Source organism: Parus major, chromosome 26, assembly GCF_001522545.3.
Source record: "Parus major isolate Abel chromosome 26, Parus_major1.1, whole genome shotgun sequence".
NCBI classification, from domain to species: domain Eukaryota; kingdom Metazoa; phylum Chordata; class Aves; order Passeriformes; family Paridae; genus Parus; species Parus major.
In genome coordinates, this window is record NC_031795.1 from 998,106 (window position 1) to 1,012,658 (window position 14,553).

The 14,553-nt window shown below is 49.5% G+C and overlaps 1 protein-coding gene across 2 annotated transcripts in view; it reads right to left on the reverse strand.

Annotated features, from left to right (window-relative positions):
* Positions 1-7,491: 7,491 nt before the first annotated feature.
* KDM5B (lysine demethylase 5B) overlaps positions 7,492-14,553 on the reverse strand; it is a 53,274-nt gene continuing 46,212 nt past the window's right edge. For both annotated transcript variants that reach the window (XM_015650730.3, XM_015650729.3), the window contains exons 23-27: positions 13,287-13,772; positions 11,291-11,402; positions 9,855-10,009; positions 8,869-9,195; positions 7,492-8,370 (exon numbers count right to left, since the gene is read on the reverse strand). In XM_015650730.3, coding sequence (XP_015506216.1) covers positions 8,233-8,370; positions 8,869-9,195; positions 9,855-10,009; positions 11,291-11,402; positions 13,287-13,772 — 1,218 coding nt within the window. In that variant the 3' untranslated portion in view covers positions 7,492-8,232. The remainder of the gene's footprint in view (positions 8,371-8,868; positions 9,196-9,854; positions 10,010-11,290; positions 11,403-13,286; positions 13,773-14,553) is intronic.

A 14,553-nucleotide genomic window follows, 5' to 3' on the forward strand; every position in this document is an offset into this window, starting at 1 on the left:
GGCCCCGAGCACAGCGCCCCCTGGCGGCGCGGCGGACCGCGGCTATCCCGGGGCAGGGAGCGGCCCCGAGCACAGCGCCCCCTGGCGGCGCGGCGGACCGCGGCCATCCCGGGCAGGGAATGGCCCTCACGGCCCGGCTCGGCTCGGGAAGGACTGGCAGCGACAAACAGCCCGTGAGCAGGGACAGGGGAGCCTTCTCTGGGACAAACCTCCTTGTCGGAGCTCCTGGGGACCAGCACAGCCCGGTGCGGCACCAGCGAGCAGCGAGGTTGGCTGTACACCAACACCATCAAAGCCTCTGAGCCGCTTCCAGCAGGGCCCGAATGAAGGGACTGTGAGGAAAACTCATCGGCATGGAAAGAGAGAAACCTGGGAAACCTGCCCAGAAAATGGAAACCCCCCAAGCAGAACCCTGGACATCCCATCGGCCCCACCCGACAGCAGGATCAATGTGCTGGAACCGGGACTATTGATTGATTGCTTGATTGATTGATCTCTCTCTTCCTCTTTTTAATTCATCTCTTCCTCTCTCTCTTCCTTTTCCTCTTACCCCTTTACCCAAACCCCACTGCCATGAGCTTACATAGTAGCTCAGGGATTAACACAGCAATTTCCATGGTAAGTGTGTGATTTACTAATGAAACTTCGATTTTTTGTGGACCCTCTGACTTTTGTCCTTTTCCTCCAGGAGCATTTAGGGATCTTGGGTGGTCCCTTGGGGGAGCAGGGGACTGAGGCTGTGCCCAGGGTCCTGTGGGACACCTGGAGCCCCACAGGGACCCCAGAGCAGGGACACCCCATCAGAGGGAGGAAAAGCCTTGAATCCCTCATAATCTCTTTTCCCATACAGAGATGTGGTGAACACCAGTGTGAGCCATGAGGAGCCCACCTGTGTTTTCTGCAGCTGTTTATTTAGGCAGTATAAGCAATTTTACAAAGCATTACAAGTATTAAAAAGCAGCATTGACCTATACAAAGTGGGCCTCTTACCTGGGGGATGGTGATGGAATTGTGTTTTGGGATGGGGATAGCAGTTCCCACACGCTGGGGGAAAAAAACTGTGAGGTTTCCTGTATCCAGTAATGATTTCATCATTAAGCCCTCAGGAGTGTCAGCAATTTGTCTACAGGCACAGTCGAGTACCAGGGACTGGAGGTGAGCCTGGCAGCCACATTCAGAGAATCACAGAATCCTTCAGATTGGAAAAGCCCTCCAGGACCACCCTTGTCACCAGCCCAGAGCCGTGAGTGCTTTGTGCAGTCATCCCCTGGACACCTCCAGGCATGGGGACTCCAACACAAGCCCCTTGCAATGTTTAGTCACCCTCTCTTACACTTAGACACATCTTGGGGAACACCTCTTTCCCCTGAGAGCCCATCAATGTTCCAGTCATGGTGATGGACGGCTCTCCTTGCCCTCAACACCTCCTGTTTGAAAGCTCTGGAGTTTATCAAGTGAGCACCTGCTCACTGATGTGCTGCCACCAGGAGTATTTGGGGTTTAGTGTTGTTCTAAATAATAAATGTCTAAGGCCAAGCTGGATGGGGCTTGGAGCCACCTGTTCTAGTGGAAGGTGTCCCTGCCCACAGCCAGGGGTGGAACAAGATAGGTTTTAAGGTCCCTTCCAACCCAAACCAGTCTGGGATTCTGCAATTCCATGCATGTAACTTTTGCAATCCTGAGTCAAAGATTTTCTGTAAGAGCAGGGGAAGCTTGAGATCCTACACAAACCCAAGCCTGGATTCAGCTCCCTGCAGGCTCAGTGGGTGTCCTGCTGTCCCTCCATCCTCCAGCCCCACTCCAGCCCTTCCCCTCTGCCAGCACAGGGGCTGGATCAGCAACAGAACCCCCAGGGGCAGAACCCACCTGCCCAGCACCAACCCCCAGCCCCACTGGAGTCTCCAGGCCCAGGCAGCTCCACATCAGCAAAGACAGCAGAGGAGACACAAAGTGCCTCTGGAAACTCCCCTGTGCTCACCTGAGCCACAGCCTGGGCAGCTGTGGAGGAAGAATCGATTCCCATCTCAGTCACACAAACTTCCCACACACAAAATTCGATTTCCTTCTGCAGAAGTTGGGCTGGTGGGCCCTGTCTTTCCCCCCAAACAGGACCAGTGGCTCAGGCCATGCCCAGGACTTCCCATAATGCAAACAAACCGTGCTCTCCCTGCAGAGCAGACAGACTGGACAGCAGAGATCACTCCCAACCAGAGGCACTCCACAACCATGACAGTCTGGGATTTTTATAGCAGGAGAAGGGCACATTTCCCCATTCTGCTCAACTCAGACTGGGCCCTGCCCTGAGTGGCACAGTCAGGGAGCTCATCCCATCCCTCTGTCATTGCTGGCCCCAGAGAGGTCTCTGCAAGGGGAATTTTTTCTCTCTTGTTCTTCCCAATCCAAAATACTGCTTCTGCTGGAGGAATAAATACATATTTTGCAAGCCCAGGGCCATCACTCATCTCTGCACTGTCCCAGGATTTCGGCTTAGTGGGAAACACAAGTGAGCTGCTGCACCAAAATCAGTGAGGCAGGAGGTCCAGATCTCTTCTCCCAGGCAACAAGGGACAGGACAAGAAGCAGCAGCCTCAAGTTGCTCCAAGGGAGGTTCAGGTCAGATACGAGGGAAAATTTCTTCCCAAAATGGTGATCAGGCCCTGGAACAGGCTGCCCAGGGCAGTGGTGGAGTCACCAGTCCTGGAAGTGTTCAAAATACGTGTGGATGTGGCCCCTGGGAACGTGGGTGAGTCGTGAACATGGCAGTGCTGGGGGAATGGTTGGACAGGATGGTCTTGGAGGGTTTTTCCATCCCAACTGAGTCCATGATTCTCTGGCTCCATCACACCAAGCTGTCACTGGTTATCAGTGCCAGCATCAGATCTGACACAGCTCTGCAAGTATCTGTTAAAAAGGGACAAACATTATCACAGTGCCAACTGTCTCCTCTGCCTTACAACCACACTGCAAATAAAGAGGACAAGGTTTAGGGAGAGGAGGGGTATCCCAGAGCAATGCCAGTCTGGTCCATCCTCCTTTTAGCTGAAGTGATGCATGACCACTCTGAATGTGCTGATCCATTCTTCTGTATTTGCAGAAACTCTGTTTATTTGAGTCTTTCAGGCTTTTCCAGGTTGGAATTCCCACCCATCTGGGTATTGCACAGGCTCTTCACAGATTTCTGCAGGGATCCCTCATGCAAAGTCACAACTCAGAGCTTCCTGGTCAAATACTTCTGTCTCCAAGCCCAATTCCAGTTCTGTCATCCCTTCTTCTGACCTTCTTTAGGGAGGACAGTTCCCTCACCACATAAAGATATTCTTTGTATGGAAAGGTATTTTATGATGAAATCTGTTTCTCCCTTTGCTGTTTCAGCTCAAAGCACAGCTCTGAGCTCCTCCCACAGACCCATTCCAAGGAAGACCCACAGGAAGGTGGCATGGGACTACTGGAACCAGCAAAAAACCCCCAAGAAATATCAGGGCAGCACATGGAGCAGGCAAAGGATCAGCCTGAGTTAGAAGGTGCTAGCTCAGCCTGTCCCCTGCTTAGTTAAAATTCCAGACAGCAACAAAAACATGAAAAGCCAAAATCCTGATACCAAAGAAGCCCAAACACTTGACCCACACTCTCCAATATTGGTTTTATCTTCAATAAAGCCTGAATGACTCTTAAGTGAATGCCATGTGCTTTAGACAGGGGTTTAGAAGCTCTCACAGATTTCAAGGGACAAGCACACACACAGATATCTATCTATAAACAAATAAAATCTGGCCCAGGATTATGATTAAACAAACAGCTAAAATCCTTTAAAACACTACTGTAAGCAGTTTTTCAGAACTTGAAAAACTGAGGTGCACAAGGAACCTTTGTGAAGCTGCACCCCTGAATTTAGGGTACATCACTATTTCTTTTCAACCACCTTGCAGCATACCTTCCTCTCTGTAAGCAGAATTTTGGACCTGGCAGTCTGACATGATCACACAGGCTTTTCTTTTTGTCATAAATTACTTGTTCCTTCTACCCAAAGCCTTTTTGCAGGAACTCCCTGATCCCAGTTTTGTCTGTCTCTGTGAGCAGCTGAGTGTTGAACCTGCAGTTGCATTCTTCTCTGTGGCTGCTTTATCTCCTCTTCCAGACTTTTATTGACAGACTATAATTATCATCCATTGATGATGCTCTTGGTGAGGAGCTGTTTCTTCACAGACTGAGGTGTTCACATCCTCAAGGAGAGCTCTCAGTATGAGATTTGCTCCCTTGTGAATGAAGGATAATGCATTTGTCAGGGCTGCACTTCAGTCACTCTCTCAGGACAGCACACTCATTTCTAGATTCAGATTAGAGCCATCTCAGCTCCTGATGTTCCTGTGTGTGCATTCTGGAGATGGTTCCTTCCTGAATCCTGTGTGACACATGTAGCTGTGTCCTACAGACACATTGCCTGCAGCCAAAACATTCCCATTTCTTGGTGTTTAGTGTGCCCTGGCAGGGTCCTGGCAGCTGAACTCCTGCTGGAAGCCCCAACTCCCTGAGCTGCCCAAACCCACAGCAAATGCTCTCCAATGCTGGTTTTATCTTCCATAAAGCCTGGATGATGGAGAGTCTTTGAGTGAATTCCATGTTCTGCACCCACAGGATAAGCTCACAGAATCCCAAAATCCCAGGCTGGTTTGGGCTGGAAGGGACCTGAAAGCCCATCCAGTTCCACCCCCTGCCATGGGCAGGACATTTCCCACTGTCCCAGGCTGCTCCAAGCCCTGTCCAGCCTGGCCTTGGACACTTCCATGGATGGGACAGCCACAGCTGCTCTGGGAACCTGTGCCAGGGCTTCACAGCCAAGAATCTCTTCCCCACATCCCATCAATCCCTGCCCTCTGGCAGTGGAAGCCATTCCCCTTGTCCTGTCCCTCTGTCCTTTGTCCAAAGTCTCTCTCCAGCTCTCCTGGAGCCCCCGTAGGCCCTGCAAGGGGCTCTAAGATCTCTCCAGAACCTCCTCTTCTCCAGGTGAACACCCCCAGCTCCAGAGCTGAGGAGCAATGCCCCTTGGAGCATCTCTGTAGCACCTAAATCGGTGGAATCAAAACCCTGCCTCTTCCCTTGGGTGAGTTTTTGGTGCTGGGTGACCACACTGGGCTGTTCTGATGCTCCTGGGGTACCACACAACACAGGGTACATCCCACAGACTAAAGGTGGCACAACAGGTACAATCTCAGGGTCTTGGCACACAGTACAGGCAGGCTTTAAACCACAATTTTCAGCCTGAAAAGCACAGGTAGGGTTACTTAATTTCATTTTTGTCCCATGTTATGATTAAACTTATGTAGAAGCTATAAACTATTCTTATTAAATAATTAGGATGTGAGCAATCCAGGGAGGTTTGATGTACTTGGTTGCTACATTATAAAAATAACTAAAATTTTAAAAAGCAAGAGAATGAGGTGAGAGAGACCTTTTTCCTGTTCTGGCTTAGCCTTTGGAAATCTGGGATGCACAAAAGGAGGGGTGAAAGGGGCAGCTCATCCTGCCAGACTCTGAGCAAGTTCTGCCCTTGTCACCCTCGCTGAGGATGAGGAATGTGCAAAGGGCACCACAGCAGAGCCCACCCCAAACTGAACAAATCTCTCTTGTTTTGTTTAACAGAAGTCAAACCCCAATTTCATCAACTCTGAGCATCCACATGGGGATGAGACCCAAGGGCAGAGTCTGTGGCACTGCAGACACTGTCACCTTTTCCAGCCTCCAGCCACTGTGGTCACAGCTCCAGCAGGAAATAAGACAGGGATCCTTCAGCAGTCTGGGCTGCAGGCACAGATCTCCCCAAGAACTCAGGTTTCCATTTCTTGAAAAATTCCAAGTAACAATTCAATAATTTCCAAAAAGTTGCACTCCAATATCAGCCAATAATCCTGATAATAAATGCTGCTGTTGGGACCCCAGAAGTCTCCTCTGACCCCCCAAGTCCCCAAACTGACAATGGTTGGTCCTGTACGGAATCTCCATGATGAACTTAACTGCATCCCATTTCCTCTGGCACTTTTTTGATAAACAGCCATTTCTTCAATGGAAAAAAATAAATAAAGGGGACACAAAGGAAGATCTGTAATGATTCAGCTGTATCAGACTCTGTGCCAGCTCCATTTCCAGCTCCAGCTCCAGTTTGTCTGTCTGTCCCCTCTGAAAGGAAGTTATTACAGAGCAGTGATTTTCCCCAGCTCAGACTGTTATCTCAGCATTGCACAAAGACTCTTCCAAGCAAAAAAAAAGAAAAAAAAACCAAAACATTTCTCAAAGCATCCTTTTGGTACTTAAATAAAAAGGACCAATTGTACCATGGAAGCACAGACAAAACTCATGTACATGGGCTCAAAGCTCTCCCCCACCCCAGCACTTTCAGATACATCACTTGGGCCCAGCTGAATATTCTTTTAACAGTCAAAAATTAATGTTTAAAAAAACAAACACCTAACCAAACCCCTGTGGGACCAAATTCCTGCACAGTTCTGATCCCACCCACAGACCCTCTGTGCCACTATCAGCCACAGATGTCCCAAGGCTCTGCCTTACCCCAGTGATTCTGTGCTCTTCTGCCCATGGGAAAAGAAGTAAAACCAACAGGGAAAAAACTTACCAGGAAATTCCTCCTGGTGATGAGTGAAGGGAACACCAAGCCCACCACGGTTCTGGTGAGGACAGGCTGTCATGGAGAGCGCTCTCCCTGCTGAGACAAACATCTCCAGCCCTCCCATCTCCCTGGGCTCCAGGAGTTCCATTTCTGGCAGGTCCTGGAGCCACTTCCAGCTGTGTTCTGCTGCAGTCCTTGGTGTCTGAGGGATTTTGGGTGCAGCCCCTTGTGGAAGTGCCCTGTGGGCCTGAGCAGCCAAGCTGTGCTGCTCAGAGCTCCGGTCTCCTGCGGCAGCGCCGCGGTGCCACGCCTGCAGTGCCCCAGCCCTGAACAGCCTCTGGGAGAAGCAGAAATCTCCCTGCTCCTCAGACTTCTGGGCTGAATGCAGGTGGAAGCAGCTGCAGGAGTCCAGCCAGAGGCAGAGCAGAGCTTGCTGTGGCCACCAGCCTGGGCTGTGCAGAGCCAGCTCCCTGACAGAGGCCACTGTGACACCAGCCTGGGCCATGAGTTAAGGTCCCTCCTTTGCTGCAAGCTTGGCCAGGGCTGGCAGGAGAAGCTGCTCCACACCTTTGTGTCCTGTGTGAACCCCCCATTCCTGCCCCTGCCAAGTCCCAAATTGTACCTTCAATTCTTCATGCACTCGACCTGCAAATAATTTCAGCTTTGGAAAAGCTTTGCAAAAATCTTGAAAAAGTTGGTTTTTGTTTTTTTTCTTTTTGGTGTTACATTTTGACCTCCCTCCTCCTTCCAAACCTGAACAGACAAGAACCACCCAGCTTCTGCATTACTTCTTTGGAAGGTGATTATTTCTTGGCTAAGAGAATCCAGTGATACAATGTGGATTCAGAGGGAAATAAAACTGCATTTCAAACTCTCTAAAAACACCAACATTTAATTTTATAACATAACCAGGGGTTTATTCCACAATATAAACTGCAACATTTGATACAAGCTACCCAAAAAAGGAGAAAGCCAAAATACAGCTGTGGCAATTACTTTACAGATTTTTTTTTTTCCTGTCTTCTACATCACAGGGCCCTCAGTGACACTAGGATCTAACATTTGCTGTCTGTACATCAACCAATGCTAGAAGCAACACGCTGTTCAGTTGTCATTCCAGTCACTGAAACCAGACATAGAAGTTATTGCTCAGATAAATAAACCTAGTCTACGAAAAACAAAGTGGAAAAAAACTAAAGTCTCCAAAGAGTTAACAGAGTAAACAGGGATTTCCTCAAAAGAGGATTATTGGAAAATTCATGGTGCAGGGGTTTTTTTTTGTTTGTTTGTTTGTTTTTGCACCCAAACCAAGCTGAATTAAATATGCCAGTAAATCCCAGAGGTAACTGAATGCTGTACAATAAAGGTGCATATGTCAAATGCCTTCCCAATCAGTGGAAACCCCTGCAAACAGTCAGCATCTCAAACCTCAACAACCACAAACAGATCAAGGGAAAATACAAAAGTGTCAAAAATTGTTTTGAGTTCTGGAAAATGATCCCATAAGGATAGAAGTAGCACCATTTGCAATCTGGTTTTTAAACCAGCCCCTGTGGCTTAACTGGAAAACTGGGAACCTTCTTTACTCGAGTCCTGAAGGGTTTATGGGGGTTTTACTTTCGGTACTGGGCGTCCTTCCCGGCGCAGCTGGTGCAGATGTAATCCTCCTTCTCTGCCATCTCTGGGGAGATGCCCACACACACCTGGTGGAACCACTGGTTGCAGCTGCCATCACACTGGACCCAGTCGACCTGGTGAAGAGCAGACACAGGGGTCAGAGCAGGGCCAGGCAAAGTCCCCCCACACTCCTGGGTCATCCTGGGGCTCCTGGTCTATTTACATGAGAAATGTTCCACAGCTGGCTGGTGCTGGATATTCACTGTGCTCCCCTCCCTTATCTCCCCATTGCTTTCCCACCTATCTGAGACTCAAAGTCCCTCTTCTCCATTTCCAAGTGGATGGGCCTGAGCAGAGCCCCAGGCACTGCCCCCACCCTCAGCTGTATCCCAAGAGCAGCCATGGGCACAGCATCTGCACGGCCCCAGCTGCCCCCTCTCACGGGGTGCAGATGTTCTGATGCCACATGGGTGCCCCAGGGCAGCTGGAGTCGGTCCTGCCCATCCCAGCTGCACAGACACCAACCCTGGGTTAGCCAGGGCCTCCCACTCTCCTCATGAACAGCTTTTCTGCAGTCAAACAGTCCCAGGGCCCAGCACTCAGGATGCCACAGTAGGTGTTCCCCTCCTGACCTCATCCCCCTCGGGCTGGAGGCAGTTCACAGCTGGGCAGATGGCATCCTCATCCTCGGAGTCCTCCTGCTCTGAGAACGACGTGTCTGAGGCCAGCAGGTGGCTGTCACTGGAACGCTGCAGCTCCAGGAGCCGCTCCCGCTCTCTCTCCAGTTTGTTACTGCACACATCCTTTGAATGACTCAGTTTCAGTTTCTTCTTTTTGGGTGTTCTCATCTTTTTTACTCTCGCTCTCTTCTCACCACAGAAGCTCTCTCTCTCAAAACGCCGCTTCAGCTTTCTCTCCATGTAACCAATCCCATCCTTCTTCCCTCGGCAACACTCATTCTGTGGGAAAGACATTTTGGAGAGGTTGGAAGTGTGCAGCTACCATCCATTATCCTGTTATTCCATACCCTGATTTTAAGAATAGGTTTAACTACAAGTTTAAGTGTTTGACAGTGCTGCATTTTCAGTAGCGTGAGATGAGAAAGAGGAGCCAAGGGAAGGGTCAGGCCCCAGGGACAGAACTCAGAGACAAAACCATCCTCATTTCCTGCCTCTGAGCCCAAATCTTTCACAGCAGCTCCCTTGGAAAGCCCTGACACAGGACAAGAGTCAAGTGTTCAAAGCCAAGATGGGACTTAGAACAATCTGGTGCAGTGGAAGGTGTCCCTGCCCACAGCAAGTGGTGGAAGAAAATGAGCTTTAAGGTCCCTTCCAAACCAAAGCAGTCTGGGATTCTGCAGTTCTATGAAATCAGGACAGATGTATTTAAAGTACAGAGACTGACCACAAACACATATCTAAATTTCAAAAATGTTTAGGCCACAAATTGTATTCAGTATTTTGTAACTCATTTCTTATTGACTTCTTGACTCCTTTCCACAAGGAAAATGTGTTTTCATGGAAATGCAGCCCCACACATAAACCCCTGTAAAGCCCAAGGGCTGAGGCAGAGCCCTTCCCCAGGGTGGCCCAGCTCAGTGCTGCTGTTGGACACTTGCCTTCTCACTTGTGGCTGCACTGGGTGACCTCTGCTCCGGCTGCAGGGCAGGGCTCTGCTTCGTGAACAGGGCCTGGTACAGCTCCTGGATCTCAGGCAAAGAAACCTGCAGCAGCTGGGCTTCCATCATCAGCTCATCCAGCTCAGTGCTAATGACTATTGTGAAAGACAAGGAGACACAGCAGGAATTCTTCAGTGACAAGAACTGCACAGATAATGAAAAATCTGGTAGCACAACAAAAAAATGGTGAAATACTTTAAATGTGTATGAGTTAGTTCTTATCTGCTCCCTCTTGACTGCTCATTTTTAACAGCAGGGTTAAAAGAAAAGATAAAGGCTTGCACAGAAGTTCCTGCACTGTGGCTCAGCACCCTGCCATGTCCTCATTCCCTTCAGGTTCAAGGATAAGGCATTGCCATCATTCCTGGCAAATTGTCCTGCTTTGGGAGCCAATCCCCTCACCACCCAACAAGAGGGTGATATGAACAAAGTGAGTGAGATCTGTACAGGGAGCCATGAGAGGAGAGGAAGGAGGGCTGAGAGGATGAGCCTGGTGGCAAGGCCCTGCTCTACTGATGCTACTGGCTCCAAAGCTCATGGAGGGCTCTGAAACAGTCCCAGCTGGGGAGGCCAAAATCTTTGTATAAATAACTGCTTGTTAATACACTACAACTCAAACATGAAAAATAAACCTGGTGACACAAAGAACTGCCTTGTTTGATGTGAACTGTAACATTCCACTGAATTGGCTTCTCTAACACTGGTATGGACTGAGCTGCACAGACATGAAGGTAAGTCTAGACTTGTATCCCTGGAGCATTATGTATGAGGAAGGAAGAAATGATAAATAATTTCTGTCACAGTCATAAAATGATGCAATTCACAGCTTGTCTGTTAGTCCAACCCACCAAGTCTGAGGTGAGGATGGTCCAGAGCCTGTGCTGAGTGACCCCAGCAGAGCAGCCCCACGGGGGCTGGGGCAGCTCCAGTCTCTGACAGCTGTGCTCACATGGACTCATGTCCTGTGCATTAAATATCCCACAGCTTCCAGCACCACATCCCTGCTGTTCCCATCTGCCTCCTACACTTCCAGTGGCCCTTCCCTTTTCCCTCCCCCTTCTGCAGCTCGGCTGGGGCCCAGCCCAGGGCAGCTGCTCTTGTGGGAAGAGGCCAGCTCTCCTGATTCCTCAACCCATTTTGCCACACCTTTTCATTACACATGGGAAATTTCTGTTCTTGAGCAATGCACTCCTCTGCCAAAGCTGGACACTGAGCTCCAAACTTGCTGAGGAGATGGAGAAACAACCACCTATGTAGTCACAGGCTTGCTCAGCCACCTCCTGGTGACCAGGACACCCTCCTTGCCCCACCAAACACAGGAGAGAAAAAAGGAAGTGGCAGGGGAAATCCCCCAAACCAAAGTGAAGATTACAAACCATGAAGTGGGATGCAGTGCTGTCCTGTAGAGAATGGAGAATGCAAATACACAGTTCTGTTATCCCAGTCATGAGGCATGGAAAATGACATTGCTCCAATTGTCTGGGACACCTGGAAAACAAAACACAGATAGCTTCACTAAAGGTGGAGCTTGAAATGCAAAATAACTGCTGATAGGATCAACACTTGTTTGTCTCACAGCTATTGAAATCTTGTATCTCACTGCCATGGTTCAGAAGCCTGCAGCCCTGCCCTGCCCTGCCCAGGCAGGGACACACCAAGAGCAAACCCTGCACCTCCTGTCAGTGCCAGGGGCATCTCACCAGGAACCTTCCACAACCCCCTGTGCCTCACTAACCCAAGTGCCTGGGCCCCTTGCAGAATGTGGCTCTAATCAATTCCCACTGCTGCTCTCAAGGGAATTTTTCAAACTCACCCACATTCCTCACTTTGGCCAGTGTCAAAGCAGCCCAACTCCAGTGGTTACTGGAAGAGCTTCTTGTGGGGGAAGTGAGTGCTGAATTAGCCCAGGTGACAGGGAAAACAGAACCAGGACAGGACAGGTCAGCCTTGGTGAGACACTGGATTCACCAGAAAACCACCTCAAATCCATGGAAACTGAAGTTTCAGCTGACACCTGTGCCAAGGTGCACTGGGGGCCTGGCTCAGGCTCAGAGGGACCCAGGCAGAGGCACCTGGCCAGGAGCCCTTCCACTGAGCTTGCCAGGGACCTCTGATTTGGGAAATGCAGAACAATGCAAGAACCTGGACTAGCTCAGCCACAAACACCCTGATTTGGAATGTTTACTGACTTAAGGTCCAGTCGTCTCAGAAATGGTTACACTGCTCAGGTGGGAGGAACCTCACAGTTCCACACAGAGCTAATACCATCATGCAAATAAAATTAAACTCACTGTTTCAATTTCTGGCAGAAACATCAACTTCCATTTCCAAAATCTTGGGCAGTTCTTTACAGCTAAACTAGTAAAATGATACTTTCAGACCTAAATGACCAGAAAAATTATCTTAAATACCTAGAGATACCTAAATATATTTTAATTTCTGTATCTTGACTTGCCTGCTTGAAAAATTTGGTCCACGAGCCATGGGCAGAGCTGGATGAATGAGAAGCAGCTATTACACTCTTGTGTATATGTATATAAAACATGTCAGGCATGTTTTACATTTTAACATAAGTGAGTGCAAAAACAGAAACACAGCCTAACTGTAACTGGACCGGACTAGCAAAACTAAGATATTTCAAAATGTAAAAGCAACATTCCATTTTGGGGTGTTTAATATTCTTTATACAGCACAGAGCTTTGATTTCTGGTATTTTTTCTGCATTTGTTATCTCAGGAAAAATATCTTTTTTCCTTCTTTATGTGTGCTTTTTGCTGAAAGATCTTCACTGAAAAAAGAGAAACTCCCTGACTACCCCACCTGAAACAGCTGCTGTAGCTAAACCCAGCAATATGAGCAGAATATTCAGCTTGGGAGGTCTAGGGGAAGTGAGGAGAGGCAGCAAAGGACGAAGACCCTTTGTTGAAAACAACCTTGTCTGAGAGCCAAGCTGGTAAAGCACAGGACAGTTTGTGCCTCTGTCAGTAATTCTCAACACTTAAAACTCTGTTTGAATACTTGTAGAATATAAAGACCAGCTGAATAGTGAGCACTCCAGAAACGATAGCTCAGCAGCTCTGTCATTACTGTTGTCACAGCAGAACACAGGAGCTGGAAGAGGAGAGGGAAAAACAGGCTCTTTGGGAGGAATAGGTCCTGGACTCCAGCAGAAGGCAACACGAAGCTGCTGCTGGGGCACACGCTCATCCTGGCTGAGGGGCACAGCAGGACCCAGCTCCTGACAGCTGGAAAGCAGGAACAAACCCTCTGCCTTGTCAGGATTTGCAGGGAGCAACAGCAGACCCAAACCCAGAGCAGCATCACCCCCTGCCCTCGCTGACCCCATCTCCCAGTGCCCCGGCCCAGCCTCACCTTGTTTGTCTCTGGCAGCTGGCCCGCTGGGCCTTGCCACCTGCTGTACAGTAATCCTGAGCCAACTTTGTCCTGGATGCGTTTTAGATTCCCTGAATACAACATTTGTTGTGCTCTGTGCTGCCAGTTCACAGTTCTCTCGATCATGTAGCGCAGGGCATCCCCCTCGGGCAGCCGGACGCGGATGCGCTGCAGGGATGCCAGCAGCGGCAGGATCTTCTCCAGAGGCGGCTTCTTGGAGCGCTGGCAGTGCGGGCACAGCCACACGCGCGGCCCCGGCGCGGCGCCGGCCACAGGGACGCAGCCGGTGTGGAAGAAGCCCCTGCAGAGCTCACACTGGATCATGGAAGCAGTGGGTTCCTTCTGGCACAGACACACCTTGAGCTCGGCGTCCTCCTCGCTCGACAGCACCTTCACCTCGTTGGCTGCTCGCAGGGCACGCAGCGCCTCCATCTCCCTCAGCCGGGCTTCTCCCAGCGTGGCCATCTGAAAGGGAGCCAAAGGATGGCATCTCCAAGGGAACACTGCTTGTAACAAACAGGGTGCCCTTGCTCCATCACCCTCCAGACACGCCAGTCTCCAGGGCATGAATGAAGCAAGGATGGGGATGAGCAGTGGGGCAGCAAACGGGACTGGAGGGGCAGCAGTGGGGATGTGCAGTGGTGTGACTTCAATTCCTTTCCATTTTCTCATGAGGCCCCGAGAGAAAAACCTTAACCCTTTGTAAAAACATAGTTCCAAAACCCTTCTCTGTTCCAAGCTTTTGTGTTTTGTACTACAAAAACATGGTCTGCCTTTAGGTAGCACAAATCCCAAAGCAGTGCAAGTCTGGATTGCAGACACTGCTCTGGGAATGTGTCTCTGAACAGTCTGACTCTGGATTCTCAGAAAAGCTTCCTGGGCACTTTTCACAAATGCAAATGTACCTCTGACCCTCACTTTGTACACACTGCCCAGTGCTCAGGGCCATGCCCTGACCTATAAACTTGCTCTGGGGATGGTGAAGAGCAGGTGAAGTTCAGGTGTACCCTGGATGTGCTGTTTACCCTCTGCAGATGCTCATGATCCTTTTTTCTGCAATCTTTAGCACTAGCTCCTATAAAGACAGCAATATATTTCAGTTGCATAAAGGCTGTTCAAACCAGCTGCAACTAATTAATTCTATGCATTTTATAATGTATATAAACATACTGAGGAGGGTTTATAAATATATACAAAGTGGTTCTTTCTCACACTATGGCTTTCAAGCATAATTGCTGGACTGAAA